This window comes from Gracilinanus agilis, chromosome 4 (genome assembly GCF_016433145.1).
Source record: "Gracilinanus agilis isolate LMUSP501 chromosome 4, AgileGrace, whole genome shotgun sequence".
Classification (NCBI taxonomy): domain Eukaryota; kingdom Metazoa; phylum Chordata; class Mammalia; order Didelphimorphia; family Didelphidae; genus Gracilinanus; species Gracilinanus agilis.
Window position 1 is genome coordinate 151,138,319 of NC_058133.1, and position 19,301 is coordinate 151,157,619.

Here is a 19,301-nt window from a genome sequence, read left to right on the forward strand (position 1 = left end):
ACAGATGGTCCCTACCATTACTTTAGCTGAGAATCACTCTATGCTCAACTTACTAAAGAACTTTTAAAACACATCTATCTGGGGCAGCTCGGTAGCTCAGTGGATTGAGAGCCAGGCCTAGAGGCAGGAGGTCCTAGGTTCAAATCTGGCCTCAGACACTTCCCAGCTGTGTGACCCTGGGCAAGTCACTTGACCCCCATTGCCTACCCTTACCAATCTTCCACCTATAAATCAATACACAGAAGTTAAGGGTTTAAAATTTAAAAAAAAAAAAAAACATCTATGTCATTCCTAGTGACAACACAGGACCCATACTGAAAGTCCTTTAGAACCTTCTAGTGCTTCGGCTCTGCTGAAATAAAGAAAGTTTGGACCTGTGCTTTCATTAGTATAGGGAACTCCCAAGAGAGGAATCTGCTTCCAACAGTGCAGGTCAGAACTTTCCTTATAATTTATAATATTCAATTGACTTGAGTAGTAGGGTCAAACTCAAGTGGAACTGGATCCTTGCTTTGTTTATGGGCCGAGAAAACCACAGATTGGTATTGCTTGTGTTGTGTTTTTATTTATTTCTTTTTATCACTTTTCCCAGTTATATTTTAATCTGTTTCTTCCTGAGAAGTTAAATAATTTGCTCAGCACCACAATAGCCTATATGTATATGAGATGGGACTTCAACCCAGCCTTTCCTGACTTCAAAGCTGGCTTTCTATCCACTCTACCATACTGCCCTGTGGGCATAACTTTTGAAAACCCAGTCATCTCCACAACCAGATGATACATTTGAAACTTAGGACCATAGTTCTGTTTAAACAACTTATTTCTTTTTAAACCCATAACTTTGGCAGAAGAGCAGTAAGGTCTAGGCAATAGGGATTATATGACTTGCCCAGGGTCATACAACTTAGGAGGTGTTTGAGATCAGATTTGAACCAGGACCTCCCATCTCTAGCTCTGGCTATCCCTAAACAATTACTTTTTAATGACCAAGATTTTTTGGGGGGGAGGGGGATGGAACAGTGAAGCATTTCCTTACTTTTGCTAGTTTCGGGAGATTCTTTTTATTTCTATATTTATTTTTTTATATTTTTAAAATAAAATTTATTGACATTTATTTTTACATTACCTGTGATTCTTAGCATATCCTTCCTTTGTACTCCTCCTTGAAAGTCATCTGTTAAGACATAAAAGTACAGTTATAAATATTATTAATGATGTGGAGTGATATTTCATAAGGTTGTTAAGAATTTACATTCCTTTTGTGAACTTTCAGGTTTAAATTACAATTTTTAAAATAAGGAAACATATGCCAGTTGTTCTAAGTCATAGTGCAGTTTTAAGCTGACTTTTGAGATACCTAGGGTAATCATTTTTTTTCCTTTTTTTTTTATTTTAAACCCTTAATTTCTGTGTATTGACTTATAGGTGGAAGGAGTGGTAAGGGTAGGCAATGGGGGTCAAGTGACTTGCCCAGGGTCACACAGCTGGGAAGTGTCTGAGGCCGGATTTGAACCTAGGACCTCCTGTCTCTAGGTCCGGCTCTCAATCCACTGAGCTACCCAGCTGCCCCTACCTAGGGTAATCATGATTCAGGACTTATGCAGTCTCATTTGATTCTCTTTATCCTTTCATCTTTTTTTTTTTAACCCTTATCTTCCCTCTTCGGCTCAATATTATATATTGGTTCTAAGGCAGAAGAGCAGTGAGGACTAAGCAATGGGGGTTAAGTGACTTACTCAGGATCACACAGTTAGGAAGTGTCTGAGGCCAGATTTGAACCCAGGACCTCCCATCTCCATGTCTAGTTCTCAGTCTCCTGAACCACCAAACTGCCCCCTTTACCCTTTATTCTTAGTGAAAATAAAGTTAATCAATGAGAAGAAGTAATTCCCCTTTAGAATTCCTGACCAACCTACAATTTTTACAATTATCCTTGTATCCTTTGTATATTACAATCTTTAGAAAAGAAATTTTTTTCAGTTCTTTTAAAAGAACTTATATCCTTAACATTGAAAAAAGTTAATTAGGTCTTAAAATTTTAAAAAAGAAGGTAGCTTTTACTGCACAAAGAGGTGTGTATTTTAAGATGCTTTTGTAGAGGTTTTTTGTACATTCTAATTTTAATCCAATTAAATTATTATCCAATTAACTCAATTCAATAAAAATTAAATATCTATTTTTTCTTTTCCTATTACCTCTTTCTTTTAAAGCATGGAGCCAAGTTAGTCCTTTACTTAAATGAGTTTTTGCATAATCACCAAGAAGAATTGACTGAAGAAGAACTAGCCACAGCAAGATTATTCATGAATATTTTAAAATTGAGTGGTCATAAATGTACTCTTCCTGGTCTGCCAACAAAATCAGACTTCCTAAAAGTGATCAAAGAGGTGCGTCAATATAAATATTACTCTATCATAAGGAATTTCATCATATAATAAAATAAATTAAATAACTTGTTTTCTTATGCTATTTAAAAATGTTTTTCACTTCATCCCAGTATTGCTTTATTTATACATGCTTCTTTTCTTCAACAAAAAAGAAAAAGAATTGAATTTTCAGTAATTACAGTGATCATTTTTTAAAAGATGCTTTGATGGAAAGCTAATTTTGAAACACTAACTTTCAACTTTAGACCTCATACATCAGAAGAGCAAACATAGTGTAACTATATAGAATCCAATAAATTTTTTCTTAGTATCTCAAAGAAAGGGAAAAAAAAATCACCTTCTTCCTTTAATGAAAGCCTACTTTTTCTTGACCCACACCTTCATATTCCCTTATGTCCAAAAGAATTGCTCTGTGATGTCTGTAGTGTTCTGAGGGGAAAATAAATATAAGTTCCATGTTCTGGTTTCCAAAGTAATATTTAACTTGTTGAACTTTTATTTCATAATCATTTATTATCATCATATCAATAACTAAGTAAATCATACTGTGTTAGAACATTATTATTCAAAAAAATTTTTTAGGAGTTAATGAAGTATGAGATTGAAGAATCTGTGAATAAATCAGCTTGGCAAAAAACAGTCAATAATAATCAACAAAGGTAAGCTACTTTTTTTTAAAGTTTTATCTTTGAGGAAATTGTAGACTTAATATGCATTTTTATCAACAATATTACATTTTCTACAGTGCTTTATTATATGGATAGGGCTTGAACCTGTGGTTTCTTTGGAATGGGGAAGCAAGGAAACTTCATCTTTGCAATTTTTTTTAAAACCTGTCCTAGTATCAGTTCTAAGACAGAAAAGCAGCAAGGGCCAAGTAATTAAGGTTAAGTGACTTACCTGGATTCACACTGCTAGGAAGTATCTGAGGCCAGATTTTAACCCAAAGCCTTCCAACTCCAAACCTGGTGTTCTGTCCACTGAGCCACCTAACAACTCCTCTCTGGAATTTCTGTAATCTTAGAGAATTGCTTAGAGCATTGGAGGTAGAGTGGTTTGCAATGGATCACACAGCCTACATGGAACAGAGACAGGACTTGATGCCAGATCTTTCTGGCTTTAGTTGTACTGCTCTCTATCCAGTATGCCATGGGGCTTCTATATGTCCCTGTTTATACAAACATAGTATACTACATTTTGTGTAGAAGGCAGAAAACAAGTATTTATTTAACTTATTGTTTAATAAAATAAATATCATTTAATTTATGTGTATGTATATGTGGGTTTAGGGATATGTATTAGTAAAGATTATATGAATGAAAAATATTGTTTTTACTATGGATAATTACCATAGTAATTGTAAGTAAGTGATTGGGAAAAAATAGAAAAGTTAGTCTCTGCTCTCAAGGAGCTCTCATTTTAATGAGATGGACATCACACAAAAGGTTTCATCCACAAGTCCAATGGGAAAAGGTCCCTGGTCCTTACCCAAGAGCCTCAAATAGCATATGGTAATGCTGCTTCTTTAATGCTATTTTCCTAGTAATATCATAGTAGTTTCTGATGTTCAACCATTTGACACTACCAACTTTCTTTTCTGAGTCTTTAATAGCTGTGGCTTTAGCACCTACAGAAACAATTGCCAGGCTGCAAAAAAAGGGTGAGAGCTTTGGGCACTGGGCTGAAAGGTTGCTGTTCCCAAAGCTCTTGAGTTGAAGTCCTGGGCTTTCTCCATTGAGGTCCAAGGGCAGATGGTGAATAAGGTGATGCCAGTGGTTTGACCTGGCTGGCAGGCAGCCTCTTTCCTCTTCTTTTCTCCCTTGTTGTTTCAACCATGCTAGCTTGCCTGTCCTATGAGTGGTAGCTACATAGCAATCAATAGGGAGAGCTCTTTTATTTTTAAACCCTTACCTCCTGTCTTAGTAATAAGTCCAAGACAGAAGGTCAAGGACTAGGCAAACAGGGTTCAGTTACTTGCCATGGAGCACACAGCTGGGCAGTGTCTGAGGCCAAATTTGAACCCAAGTTCTCTAGACACCAAGCCTGGCACAAGGATTGCTTTTTTTTAAATAGCAATTTCTTCCCCAAATGATGTCTATGAAGGCTTGTATGGTAAAAGTAGCAATAGTTGGGGCTGGGGGCTCCATTAGCAGAACTCTTGTGCTTACCTTTTGGTGACAGCTGGACAACAATTGCTGCTGATAATGGTGAGGGAGATAAGCCCTTTCTCCATAGTTATTTCTCCCCTCACTGATGACTGTGGAGAATGGGCATAAAATAAGTCTGGTAGTTTGGGGGTGCTTCTAGGCCCATAGGTTCAGGAATTCATGCTGTAAATAACATTGTTAATAGAAAATTGCAAAAATGTATATAAATTCAAATTTCTAAGTTATGTATAACTTGAAAATTTTAGACAATAATTGCATTTATCTACATATATTTTGAGATGTTTCTGTTCATTTAGTCTCTTTCAGCGCCTAGATATGAAATCAAGGGATATTTCTAAAATAGCTGCAGATATTACTCAGGCAGTATCACTTTCTCAGGGAATTGAAAGAAAGAAGGTGATTCAGCATATCAGGGGAATGTATAAAGTAGACTTGAGTTCCAGTAGACGCTGGCAGGAACTTGTTCAACAGCTTACACATGACAGGTAAGCAAAAATATAACTGGTTCTTCTTGTCAAACTTTTATATTCCTAATGTATTTAGAATATTTTAGAAATTATTTTTAAACATCATTTCATTCCAGTGGTAAAGTTGACAGTGTTATTTTACATCTTTAGATGTAAATATTTTATGTTTAAAATGTTTTATTTTTATGTTTTTAAAAATCTTTATAGGAAGGTGTCAGGTAAGTTGACATTTTTAAAAAATCAATAAAATAAATAATTTGGAAAACAAATTCACTAGCAAATACTATCTTTTCAAAGCCAAATTAAATTTGTCGCATCCAGTATATTTTAAACATGTAGTTTAAGTATCCATTAAGTATTATCTTCAGCTAAATCAGGTAAATCAATAAGAATTCATCCAGCATCCATAATATCAGAAAAGTATGATCTCTTCAGTCCTGTCTTGACAATTTCCTTGTAATCACCTGACCATGGCCAATTTCAGGCACAGTAGTTCTAATCCATCTTCAGCTGAGCCATGCATACTCTGTGGCTTGGTGTCATTTTTATGTGTTTTAGAAAATATTTTAATGGAGAGAGTTAATACTAATTTTATTCTTTTTGAGAAGAAAAGATAGGTAGGAGGTTTTTATGGTTGAAGTCAGTATTAGAAGTGAAATTTGAACTCAGGTCTGTTGTCCATTTCCATATTATTTCTCATGAGCCACAGTTTAATAATATGCCATTTTCGTTCATTACAAAATACCTAGGTTATGTGTTTATTACGAATCGCTACTATTAAGTGGAATCATACAAATTTCATAATAGCTTATTATGAATTATATTTCTATTAATATTTCTGTATATTCACTTGTAGAGCACTCTGGTATGACCCTGTCTCTTATCCAACTTCTTGGCAGTTGGATCCAACAGAAGGTCCAAACAGAGAGAGACGCCGTTTACAGAGGTGTTATTTAACTATTCCAAATAAATACCTTCTTAAAGACAGGCAAAAATCAGAAGGTAATATTTATTTCTTTCATATTTGTGTTTACATAATTTATTCTATGCACATAAAAATAATGTATGTTTTCTTTTTTTTATCCAACAGAAGTAATTAAGCCTCCCCTTTCTTACTTATTTGAAGATAAAACACATTCTTCTTTCTCTTCAACTGTAAAAGATAAAGCAGCAAGTGAATCTATAAGGTAAACTTGTAAATAGAACAAAAAATTTTATTTACCTTTTTCCTAAATTTGATGCAATGGAAAGTGTCTAACATTTTAAAAATTACAGAATGTGTACAGGAGATGTTAAAGTAGTAATTTTATGAAGGATTATTAGATCTTTTATGTGTGTCAGTGTGAAATGTTCCAAATTGCCTAATCCAAAGAAACCAGAGGTAGGAAATGAATGCAGTATTTGATAGAGAGGTTTGTTGGACAGTGGAAGTAATGGCATCATAAATAGTAAAGATATAAGTATTTCTTCTCAGCTCTTTGTTCTTGGTATATGTGACGATGTTAATTTTAGAAAAGTGGTGCAGTGTTATCCAAATGGGTTCTCTCCTGGTTTATTCCAGCTTATTTGTTTAGTGAGCACAAAATGAAAGATTGCATTTGCACAAAAAAGAAATCAAGGCCTAGAGTGGAAATAATTATGTATATGAAGATTGCATAGAGGGAAAAAAATAATGAATTTAGATTAGAAGACGAATTTTAAGGAAAAACAACTGGATCATTAGTGATTTGTTTGGGAAAAGAAAACACAAATGAAATTTGTGCATCACACAGGGCATTTAAAAAGAAATGTAGAGGCAGCTAGCTAGTACAGTGGTGAGAGTGCCAAGCCTGGAGTTGGGAGGACTTTCAAGGGTTCAAATCTTGCCTCAGACACTCCTAGCTGTGTGACTCTGGACATGTCACTTAACCCCAATTTCTTAGACTTTGCCACTCTTCTGTCTTAGGGATGATACTAAGACAGAAGGTAAAGGAGAAATAAAAGGAAGAAATGAAGGAAAGAAGGGAGGAAGGAAGGAAGAAAGGAACCTATGAAATAAGGAAAAACTGGGAAGTGGTCAAATTGGAAGTTTAATCAGGTAGAAAAAGGGAGGAAAGATAACTACTATCGGCCCAATGAAGCTCCCTTCTCCAGAGTCACTAGTGATCTCACACTTGCCCAGTCTTAATGACTCTTTCTCAAGCCTCATCCTTCCTGGCCCTTTTACAGCATTTGTTACTGCTCAACCTCTTCTCCTTTTGCTTGGATACTTTCTCCTCTTTGAGTTTTCATGACACTCTTTCCCTGTTTTCTCCTCTCTGACCAGCTGCTCATTCTTGGTCTCCTTTTATTGGTGGTTCTTCCATGTCATGCCTACCAACTATGGGTGCTCCCCAGGGCTCTGTCTTAGACCACATTCTGATTTCACTGTTTTCCTTCTTACTGGTGATCTTATCCACTCTAATGGATTAATATATATAATCTCTATGCAGATTATTCCTAGATCTGTATATTGTCTCTCTCCTGTCCTGTAGTTGTACATATCACCAACTGCCTCTTGCATATCTTAAACTAGTTATCCCCTGGACAACTCAAACTCATAATGTTCAAACAATTCATTTTCTTTCTTGCAAAAGACCCTCCCCTCTTCTAAATTTCCCTTTTACTCATAAGAATACTACCATCCCCCATCACTCAGCCTCACAACCCCAGATGTCATCCTTGACTCTATTCTCTTTCACCACACGTATGCAATCTGTTGCCAGATCTTATTATTTCTACCTGCAAATCTCATATCTGTTTCCCTCGCATTTCATCAATAAACCTAGTTCATGCCACTCTAATTTGTCTCTAATCTTCAAGTTCCACCCCCTGTTTAGTCCATATTCCTCTCACTTGCCAAGGCAATTTATTTAAAGTGTAAGGTTGACCATTTATTAATTGCAAGATCAGATATAAAGGCCCCTTTTTGGCATTTAAAGGTCTTTATAAACTGCTCCACATCCTCTCTTTCCTGACTTGCCCTCTATAACACTGGCTTACTTGTAGTTCCCTGTACGTGACACTCCATCTCTCCTGTCTCCTTTCCTTTGACATCAGCTCCTGAATTCCTGGTATGCTCTTCCATCTCACCTTCAACTTCTCAGTTTCCCTGGCTTCCTCAAGACTCACTAAGTCCTACCTTTTGCACAAGGCCTTTCCTGGTCTCCTGAGCTACTAATGCTTTCCTGTCTCAGACTGCCTTCCAACTACTTTTTCTGTGTTCTGTATATAAGTAGTTATTTACATGTATGCTTTAGGACAAGGATGGGTTTTTTTGCCTTGTCTTATATCTCTAGTACTAGCAAAATGTCTGCTATATAGTACTTAATAAATGCTGTTGAATGATTGACTAGTGAATTAAAATAGATGAAAGATTTTAGCTCATTTTTTCCATTCTTCATTGCAGATGACAAGAAAGTCAAGTTGATATGTTAATCAAATGTTTATGCAACTGAATAAAAATAAATGCAATACTATATATGTGGAACTTGTTTCAGTAACTGTTCCTTTTCTGTTAGCATGACAAATAAGCCACTTTAAACATAATGAAGTTATCTAAAATGATCCACTTGCTCTTTAGTTTGTTTATATAACAAATTAAAAGGCTAAATAGATTTTTTAAAAGAATATTAAAGTTATAAAACATAGGAAGACTTTTAAAATGACAAATTTGTTTTATGGTAAAGAAGATTGTGGATTATTGGCTATATTTTAAAATTCTGAATGTTGAAAATTTTCTTTCAATAGTCATTTAGACTAGATTTTGATAAATATCCCATGCCTTTGAAGCCCCATACTTTTTGCTGAAGCAAATTATTGGGTAGAGGAAAAATACACAGTAAAATGGGTCAAAACATTAGATCACAATAATTTTTTTACTGTTTTGACAGAGTGAATCGAAGATGCATCAGTGTTGCACCATCTAGAGAGACAGCCGGGGAGCTATTATTAGGTAAATCAGCATTTTAAAGAGCATGGCAGTCATGCTCATCTCTCTCTTCTTATCTGAACATATTCTGACATTAAACTTGTCTTGTATTTCTAAGAAATACTTCAATTAAATCAAATTCCTCTGAGTTCACATCCCTCATTATGCCTTAAAAGCATTGTAGTAACACTGGAATTTTTAAGTTCTACGGTCACAGTTTTCTGCACACATGGTAGGTATATACTGCAATTTTTAGACATTCCTTTATTGCATACTAATTTAGATAGTGAATGCCAGAAATTACTGGCATATTTGCTTATTTGCATATTCTATTCAAATATACTTGTACCAAATCAGATGTGAAGGGCAGCTAGGTGGCTCAGGGGAAAGCAAGCCAGACCTAGATATGGGAGGTCCTGAGTTCAAATTTGGCCTCAGATACTTCCTAGCTGTGTGACCCTGGGGAAGTCATTTAACCCCAGTTACCTCACCCTCCTTGTTATTTTGCCTTGTAACTGATCTTAGTATTGTTGCTAAAATAGAAGGTAAGGGATTGTTTGTTTTTTTTTAAATCCATCAGCTTCATATGATTTCTCCTCCACAATTCTTGTCACATTTATGTACTAGATTTCTGAAATTGTCAGTATCCTAATTTGTCTGGGCATTTACATTTCCCTGTGCAGGAAGAAGAAAAAAAATTATTTAGTGACATCTCTCAATGTTAAGAAATAGAAATGCTTTATTTGTTCTTAGTACTTATACAGACCCAGTGGGGCTGTTGCATTCCTCATAGTTGTCATCTTAAGATTATTGTTTTGCCTGCAGGCTTTCCAAGAACTCACAGATTATATACTATATGAAGTTTAATATGTCACTTTCCCTTAAATTAGTCACCTTTCTTTATTCATTCTAGATCTCAAGAATAGCCAATAGATATTTGAGAGAATCCAATGAAATTTTCTAGCATGTAGAAAATTTCATAGTAGGAATGTATCTTAAAAGTAGTTAATGAGCTTGTGAACGTATTTTGGCAGCCTCATAGTCAAATCTTAGAAGTTAAATGCCTTGGAATAAGCACAGTACTTAATTGGGAGTAACAGAGTATTAAATTTGGGGTAAAGATTACTTGAGTTCATACCCTGTCTTTGCCACTAAACAATTTTGTGACCATGGCCAAGTCATTTATGGCCTCAACATCCTCATAAAATAGCGTTAGTAAAACTTAGAGTACCAATTTTGCAGCATTGTTGTGAGATTCAAGTGACTTTGCAAAACTTGAAAAGTTACACAAATAACATAAATAATAGTTTTTGTCATTTTTGGCAGAAAACTTCATATTCTAATTAATTGTCCATTTAGGTAATTGATTTTTAAAACCATACCCCAAATTTTCTAGCAATATTGCTGTAGTAAAACTCAAGCTCAGTGATAATGCAAATACTTTGTTAATTCTTTATCAAATGGTTTTCTGCAGGTAAATGTGGAATGTATTTTGTTGAAGACAATGCTTCTGATACAGTGGAAAGTTCGGTGAGTACAGGTTTCAGCTTGCACAATTAGGAACTTAGCTAAATGTTACTTATTCTATTCTTTTCTCCTACTGTGCATACTACCCTATAATCAAATTAGACCATTCTTTGTTCCACCAAAGAATTCTGAGTTTTCCTGCCTCCACACTTTGATAACATTATTTTCTATGCATAGAATATCTTCCCTTCTCTTCTTCATCTATTGAATTCATATTAATACTTTAAAGTTCAACTTGGATTCCATGATTTCCCTGAATTCCTACTCCTAGACTTTATTCCATCAATAACAATTTTAGCCCTTAAGTCTCATAGAACATTTGTTTTTCACATCTCATTTAATAAAAATTCTTTTGCATTATTATTTTCCTGTATCTCATTGATAAATGTTGTTGACTAAAATGTCAAGATTTCATATTGTCTATCTTGCATTTTCAGAATGGTGTGCACTCAAATTATCCCATTAAAAAAAATCTCTAGCTTTCTGTAATTTCCAGGTACTTGTTATAGTTCATCCTAAAGTCTTCTTTCACTTTCAACTGTTCTTCCTCAACATAGTTTTCAGTGTTAACAAAATATCTGCTAGCTTCCCTCTTCCATTTCACCATTTAGCAGTATGGTCTTTCAAAAGAAGATAGCCCCAAACAAATTTATGATATCAATAATAACTTACATTGACATTCTTCTTCATAAGTCTTTGTCTACGTTATTTCCCTGGGGGAAGGGCAGAGGAATATAGACCTGTGGTTTTATTGGTGTACAAGCCATTCTAGAGGATCATTTGAAGGAACTGATGATTGCTGTTATTTTGTTGATTAGTCATATCCAACTCTTCATTACCTCATTTGGGATTTTCTTGGTAAAGATACTGGAGTGGTTTGCTATTTCCTTCTCCAGTTCATTTTGCAGATGAAGAAACTGAAGTAAATCAGGTTAAGTTGCCCAAGGTCACACAGCTAGTAAGTATCTGAGGCCAGATTTCAAATCAGATCTCCCTGACTCCATGTCTAGTGCTCTGTCCTCTGTGCCACCTAGCTGCCTGAAGAAAATATGACTTAGTGGAACCTGATAGTTGTCATCTTCACCTCTGATGTTGAAAAGGAATTAAAATTTTTTTTTTACTCCTTCCCTACACAGATTATAGCTAGTAATGATGGGTGAAAGTTGTAACAGGGTTAGAAAAAAACTTTTGACACTGCTATTATAATAACTCAAGCTCCTATTCTTAATTCTTTCTTTCACTGCCAAAGTTTTAAGAAAAGTATATATTTATTGCTTCTATTTCTTTGCCACTTTTCCATTATTTATAAATCTGGTTTCTAGCCCAACAATTTGTTTAAAATTAATTTCTTGGAGTTATTGTCAATGGCCAATCAGAGTGTGGGGAGCTACATTTTAGTCTCCTAAAGTGTTAATTGAATGTTTTCATTTTTTAAGGAAATAATTATGTGTTTATTTGTTTTTAAGGAATTAGATATATGCGTTTTTACCCTCCAAAATAGAAAAAGCTAGGTGGCACAAGTGGATAGAGCACTGAACCAGGAATCAGGAAGGCCTAAGTTCAAATCAGGCCTCTGTCACTATCTCAGCAAGTCATTTAACCTGCTTGCCTCAGTTTTGCTAACTGTAAAATAGGGATACTAATAGCACTTATCTCCCAGGGTGGTTGTGAAAATCAAATGAGATAATAATTGTAAAGTGCTCAGGATAGTGCCAGACACATACTAAACACTATCTAAATGAGCTACTATTTTTAAAAAACATTTTTTAAAATTTACTTATATGAAGCATTACTCAAAAAAGGGTATATAATATTTTTAAATTTTTCACTTGAGGCTAGTTTATCATGAAACCTTTTTGTGTCTTGTTTGTTGGGAATAATAAAATTATGATCTCTCCTTTAGGCTAGTATTAACAGTTATATACTGGAACCTATGATGTTTTTGCTTTTATTGCTTTATTTACTGCCATAACCAGATACATTCTTTAAATTTCATTTATTCCCCCTTTGAAAAAGATGATGCTACTTATCATCTTTCATTTTTAAAATACCTTCCTTCCTGGACTTCTGTGTTATTGAACTATCCTAGTTCTCTTCCTTCTTCTCTGGTAGTTATCCTCCAAATCACTGTCTTGGTCCTCTGCCCTCTTTTCATTTTCTTCCCTTGTTCCCATAATTTGAACTATTAGTCCTCTGGAAATGTCTTTGTTCCCCTGGTCTGTCTCCTGAGTTCTAATCTGATATTTCTAACTGCCTGTTGGACAACTAGTTGACCTGCTGAACCCTCAAAATTCAGTACCAGTAAAACTGAGTCTTTTATCTTTTTCATCTTCTGGAAACTTTAAAAAGAAATATGACTCTTCTTCCCTCATCTCCTCTATTAGGTGGTTTATTCTTTCTTTGAAACATCTCTTGCATCTGTCACTTCCTTTCTATATTAACACCAGTTCAGGCCCTTATCACATTATCCCTAGACTCTTACCATATCCTAATTGATTTTCTTGATTCTGTAGTCCTCACCATTATAATCTCTTCTGCCCCACTACCATAGTACTACTAAAAACACCACAAAAGCTGTGTCATTTTCCTGTTCAAAAATTCTGCACAATTTCTTGTTGCCTCCATGACATGATCTATGTACTCTGCAGAGTAAATTCAAAATTTTACACAATCTAGTCCCAACCCTCCCCTTCTAGATATCCTCAGGTCATAGCTGTAAAGCTGGAAGAGAATTCTAGAGACCATCAAACCCACCCCTTCATTTTATAGATGAGGAGGCTGAGGCTTGGAAAGGTTAATTGCCTTGCCCAGTGTAACACAAATAGGAAGTGTCTGAAGTGGGATTTGAACCTAGGTTTTATATTCTTTAAGAGACTCATCCACTGTAGCACTTACCTTCCTTGGTTTGTTGTGAGGATCAAAGTGTTTTGTAAGCCTTAAAGCATCATACTAATGTTAGCTGCTATCATCATCATCATCATCAGTTATTATACTGTGTTGCCTCTGAGTTTTACAGCACACTCCCTAACTTCCAGTAAATAAGAACTGCTTACCATTGCCCAAAGAAATATAATGCTCTCCCACTCTTATGCTTTTGTTTATGCCATGTTCTCTGCTCATTGATTCAGGTTTGGAAAATGAGTTCTAGAAAGATAATGCACTATCAACAGAAATAGAGAAGTGTAAAAACAGTATGTTGACAGGAGGGAACATCCAAAGTTTTCCAAAGATGATTCCTAATAACATTTTGTTTACATTTTAGCTTCCTTCCTTCTATTAAGCATATACATCAAATAACATTTCTAATTCCTGGTGTGGGAAAAATATAATTAAAATAATTTCTGCATTTTGTCTTATGTGTTTCATAATAAAAACTGCCTTTTCTTGGTTATTTTCATAGAGTCTTCAGGGAGAAACAGAACCAGCTTCATTTTCTTGGACATATGAAGAAATTAAAGAAGTTCATAAACGTTGGTGGCAGTTGAGAGATAATGCTGTCGAAATATTTTTAACAAATGGCAGAACTCTGCTGTTAGCTTTTGATAACACAAAGGTAGATTTAATATTTTATATGTGTGTACATATATGTGAAAAAGTAATAAATATTAATTATATAAAGTTTTTGTATACTTAAACATCTTAATGGTGTTTTCAGGAATTACATTTACAAAATTGAATTTGCAATCTGTCTGAATAATAAGAGTTTAAACACTTTTTTTAGATAAAGAATACAGTATTCTTATATTCCAAAATTGCGGTGAGATCCCCCAAAGACATTTGGAAGTTTTGCAAAGAATTGTTGTTCATATTTGATTCTGTGAACCTGTGGACCCTACCACACCAATACATGGGCTTTTCATAGCAAGGATACTGGAGTGATTTGCCATTTCTACAGAAGCAAACAGGTTAAGTAACTTTCCTAGGGCCACATAGCTAGTGAGCATCAAAGATCTGACTTGAACTCAGATCTTCTTGAGACTTCAGGCACAGCTCCCTCTCTCCTCTGAGATACATATTTGTTCATCTAATCAAGATGGCTTTCACTTGTGCTATGCCTTCCTCATCTCCCTAAATTTGGAACATAAATTTGTTCCTATTCTTTCGCAACCAACCTTAGACTTAGTAGCTGAAAACATTTAAAATAGGAGTGTCCATCAAAAGTTTTAGAAGATTGGTGCAAATTGTGTGTTCTAATTATTTCGGACTCTAAAGTCCTATTTTCTTGATCAAATAAAGCCTACTGTTTTACCATATTCTCTTGAGAACATACCTAATTACAAAAATGTCTGTGGAGCTTTCATCTTCCTGCTGTTAAAGCTTTTACACTCTTAAGTATACACATGCTTATGTTGGATGCTTAAAATTTATACTTTGTTAAGACTTGGTTATTGAATTGCTTAATTATAGCAAATTGATTACAAGTTGCTTAGAGCAGTAAACTGAATAATAATGCTTCCAAAAGCTCCTTTTTTATATTGGAAAAGCATTTTCAGTGTAGCAGAATTCTTAGTACTAAAAATATCTATTTTTAAGTCCTTTTCCTTTTGTATTTCTCAAACTAGCATTAATAAGGACTTTTGTTTATAACAAACAAATTATGTCTTGAAGTTTGACAAATATTTTCAAATTCCCAGTTCCTCTAGGTTGTTCCTAGCCTCAAGAAAATAATATTGCTGCTAACCAATATTTAAGTTTGTGAAAATTACCATTGAGGTATGAATTTAGATATGAAGCTATATGGAGATTTCTTGCCAGGGAGTTACTATAAGTAGTTCTTTTTTTTTTTTTTTTAAACTGTTTCCTTCCATCTTGGAGTCAATACTGTGTGTTGGCTCCAGGGCAAAAGAGTGGTAAGGGTAGGCAATAGGGGTCAAGTGACTTGCCCAGGGTCACACAGCTGGGAAGTGTCTGAGGCCAGATTTGAACCTAGGACCTCCTATCTCTGGCCTGGCTCTCAATCCAATGAGCCACCCAGCTGCCCCCACTATAAGTAGTTCTAATGAACATGAAAGTAGTAATTTTTTTTCATTGAGGCAATCTGTTTAATGTTTGGAGGCAGCTACTTGGCTCAATGGATAGAGTGCTGGGCCTAGAGTCAGGAAAACCAGAATTCAAATCCAGCCCCAGTCACTTACTATGTGACCTTGGATAAATCACTTACCCTTGATTTGTCTTAATCCTCTAGAGAATGAAATGGCAAACCACTTCAGGTTCTTTGCCAATAAAACCCAATGGACAGTATTGGCATGTTATAGTCCACGGGGTCCACAAAGAGGCAGACATGACTAAGCACCTGAGCAACATTAAATGTTTATTTCGCCCAAATGGTTACAAATTAGCTAAACAAGATCCCATTTATTAATGTTGAATATTGAAATGAGTGAAGACATAAACCTCATGAACCATTCTTTGCCCTTGCACATGAAATACTTTCTAGAATACTTATCTTGTTTTTGCCACCATATTATATTTTTATAATGAATTAATAGGAAAGTAATATTTTAAAATAATTACATAGCTCATCCAGTACTTTGTTATCTTTTTATATTTATGTGTTCTGTGGAGCTCACTGACTCTTACATTAATTGACATTTGAAATCAACTAATACAGCCTATGAGACACAGTGGGTACTTAAAATAAATTTATTAATTGATTTGATACCTTTCATCTATGTGGTTCCATGATTAAAACACAAGACAAAAAAAAAAATCAAGACATCTGATTTACTGACCACTGACTGCTACTGCATTTCAATATGATTTAATTAAAGTAAAGGGTAAGATATATTTTATTCTTTCAAATAGTATACTGCATAGTTGAGGGAAATAAAATCTAAACAAGTGAATTTATAGTAATTAGAAGTAGTTTTCGCTGAAAAGTATGAAAATTTTAACCTATAACATATACACTGCCTAGAATATTTTGAAGAAAAAGAGCCAAATGAGGCCAAAACCTAAAATTCCTCACACCATTTTGTTTGTTTTAGATTCGTGATGATGTGTACCACAATATACTTACAAACAACCTCCCTAATCTTTTGGAATATGGGAACATCTCAGCTCTGACAAACCTATGGTACTCGGGACAAATTACTAACTTTGAATATTTGACCCACCTCAACAAACATGCTGGCCGATCCTTCAATGACCTTATGCAATATCCAGTTTTTCCATTCATACTTTCTGACTATATTAGTGAAACACTTGATCTAAATGAGCCTACTGTATATAGGTGAGTAGTTGTAATTAAGTGGGAATGAGAGAGTATGGTACCATTTTTTTAAAACATTAACTACAAGTATTTTACCTTCTCCAATTGGATTCATTTGATCATTTCCTACATAAAGCTTTTACTTATCTTCCTTGCTCCATCCATGCTGCCACCTTCCCATTATTAGTATATTTTCTATTGAAATTCCTTTGTCACTTTGTATATATTTTATACTTTTGTAAATATGAAATATTTTTACTTGGGCTTTACTTTTACTCTATGTTTATTTGCATAAGTATAAAAAGAAGTTTATATTTAGTTGCATAAAAATTTTATTTCCCTGAGTAGAGTGCCTTGAGGGCATTAGTACCTCACACAGTATACATACAATAATTTGTATCAAATTAGAAATGTAAATTTATGCAAGCTATTATAAACTAGTTTTTGGAATGGAAAATGCTCAAGAATAAAGTGCATGTCTATGTAAATATAATAGATAAATGCTGAAGAAGTATTACAAAACAGTGCTTTCATTGGATATCTCAGTATTTTTATGAAAAAGATATAAATTTGCATGGTCTCCTTTAGACATGGTATATAATGAGAAAAATTGAGGATTTGGAATCAGAGCACCTGGGTTCAAGTTTCTCTCTTCTAATTACTTTATTTCCTTGGACAAGTCTCTTAATCATTTTGACTCTCAGTTTACTCATCTGGGAAGTTGAGGGCATGGGACTGACTAGGTGAACTCTCTAACCATGAATCTTTTGATCCACTTTATGCTGGCTTCTCAACCCAGTTGGATTTTCGTTAGACTTCTTATCAACCCTCACTATGTAGTGCAGAGGTGCAATCAACCCTGCAAAAGGCTAACTGCAGAATTTCTGGCAGTTAACATTTTGTAGGATTGATTGCACCTTTGCACTGCAACTATCAATGCCAAACAAGTTCTCCCTAAGAAACAAGAAAACTTTATTCTCTGAAAATATTCTGATTGTAGTTTCTGCAAAGTAGAAAAGATGCCCTATACTTTTTTTGCTTTTGGGGAATGACTTTATCCTTCTACCCCCTTGCCATTCATAATTAAGTTCAACTCAAACAAGAGCCCTACTTTTGGACCTCATATTTTCCTAGAGTACTTTGCTCTCTTTTTTGTCTTATCATGCTCTAATCTTTGTCATACTTATCTGTATACATATTGGCACCCCTCAAATAAAATGTAGATCCTTGAAGGAATTCCTATCACTGTATTTTGTGCATTTGCTGTTTCTTCATAATTAAAAAAATGCCTTACATGTACTAAATGCAATTTCCTATACAATCTGCCTTAAAAATGATATTCCCTTTGTTCTATTAAGCATCTATATGCCATTTCTTTTGACTATTTCATAATAAATTGTTTTCCTAATTGATCCAGTGCCTAGTATAAACTTTTCCTTTTCCAACTGGGTCTTATCATTGCTATCTTTTCAAAGTCTTAAACATTTGAGGAGTTCAATTCTTGGCTTCCCAGCTTACTAGCTGTGTTATTATTACAGCTTCTCTGAACCCATTTCTTCACTGTGAAATAAGAATTATGATGAGGGTTATTATGAAATAAGAGCCAATATATAAATAAATAATAGAATCATGGGATTTAGATCTGAAAAATCCCCTGTTCTGACTTTCTGACTGTCCACTACTAAGAAACTGATATTTCTCTCTTTGCAGAGGATTTTTCTTATCAAAGTTTTCCACCCCAAACCTTGACTCCATCCCAAGAAAGTTATCATTTCCTTTTTTGTCAGTCAGTCAACTAGCATTATGTAAGCATAATAAGCAAGTAGCATAACTTAACTTTACACCTCTTATGTGCCACACACTGTGCTAAGCAGTGTGGATACAAAGGAAAACAAAACAAAACAGCCCTGCTCTTGGGAGCTCATAGTAGAAAAGAGTCATTTGTTGCTATGTCCTCAATCCCTTTCCTTAGACATTTTGAAGGTTCTTTAAGATTTTCCTATCCACATTCACTTCCATCTACTTTAAACAAATATGTGAGGTTTCTGGAATGAATAACCACACTAGCATTTATTTAAAATAAAATAATGTCTTGATAAATCACACATCATTGTTAGCTGATCCTGGCTCAGCTCAATGAAATTTAGGGTTTGGGGAATTTAACAGCCTTGTCTATTGTTATTCATTTACAAAGTGAAAGATGAGCTAGATGACCTTTGAGATTTATTATAATCCCAAAACTATGGTCCTGTGATCCTGTAATCTTACATATCCGATTAAGTAGCCCCTATTCAGACTCCGAATGTAGAGAGAACAGAGAACTGCCTAGAGGGGATGATAAGGGCTTTTCTATAGAGGGCACACTTGGGAATTCTATTTGCAAAATCTTGAAGACCTAGAATTTAAAATTAAGCTCCTGAAACGTTTTACTTATAAGAGTCATAAGCAAGGAACCTATTTCTCTGCAGAGTACGCCATGGCAATATAAGTATAAACCAAAATTATGATTGTGCTTTTGGTGTAGTAAGTACAGATTGATATTGCCAGATAACACACACACATACATATATATTCATGTGTGTACATGCTCTC

At 34.6% G+C, this 19,301-nt stretch overlaps 1 protein-coding gene across 1 annotated transcript in view; it reads left to right on the plus strand.

Annotated features, from left to right (window-relative positions):
* The window catches only part of LYST (lysosomal trafficking regulator), a 260,804-nt gene that overhangs the window by 186,415 nt on the left and 55,088 nt on the right, over positions 1–19,301 (plus strand). The window contains exons 32-40 of the mRNA XM_044674577.1: positions 2,211–2,387; positions 2,970–3,046; positions 4,852–5,040; positions 5,879–6,024; positions 6,113–6,209; positions 8,934–8,995; positions 10,446–10,501; positions 13,899–14,051; positions 16,486–16,730. Of these exons, the coding sequence (XP_044530512.1) occupies positions 2,211–2,387; positions 2,970–3,046; positions 4,852–5,040; positions 5,879–6,024; positions 6,113–6,209; positions 8,934–8,995; positions 10,446–10,501; positions 13,899–14,051; positions 16,486–16,730 (1,202 nt within the window). The remainder of the gene's footprint in view (positions 1–2,210; positions 2,388–2,969; positions 3,047–4,851; positions 5,041–5,878; positions 6,025–6,112; positions 6,210–8,933; positions 8,996–10,445; positions 10,502–13,898; positions 14,052–16,485; positions 16,731–19,301) is intronic.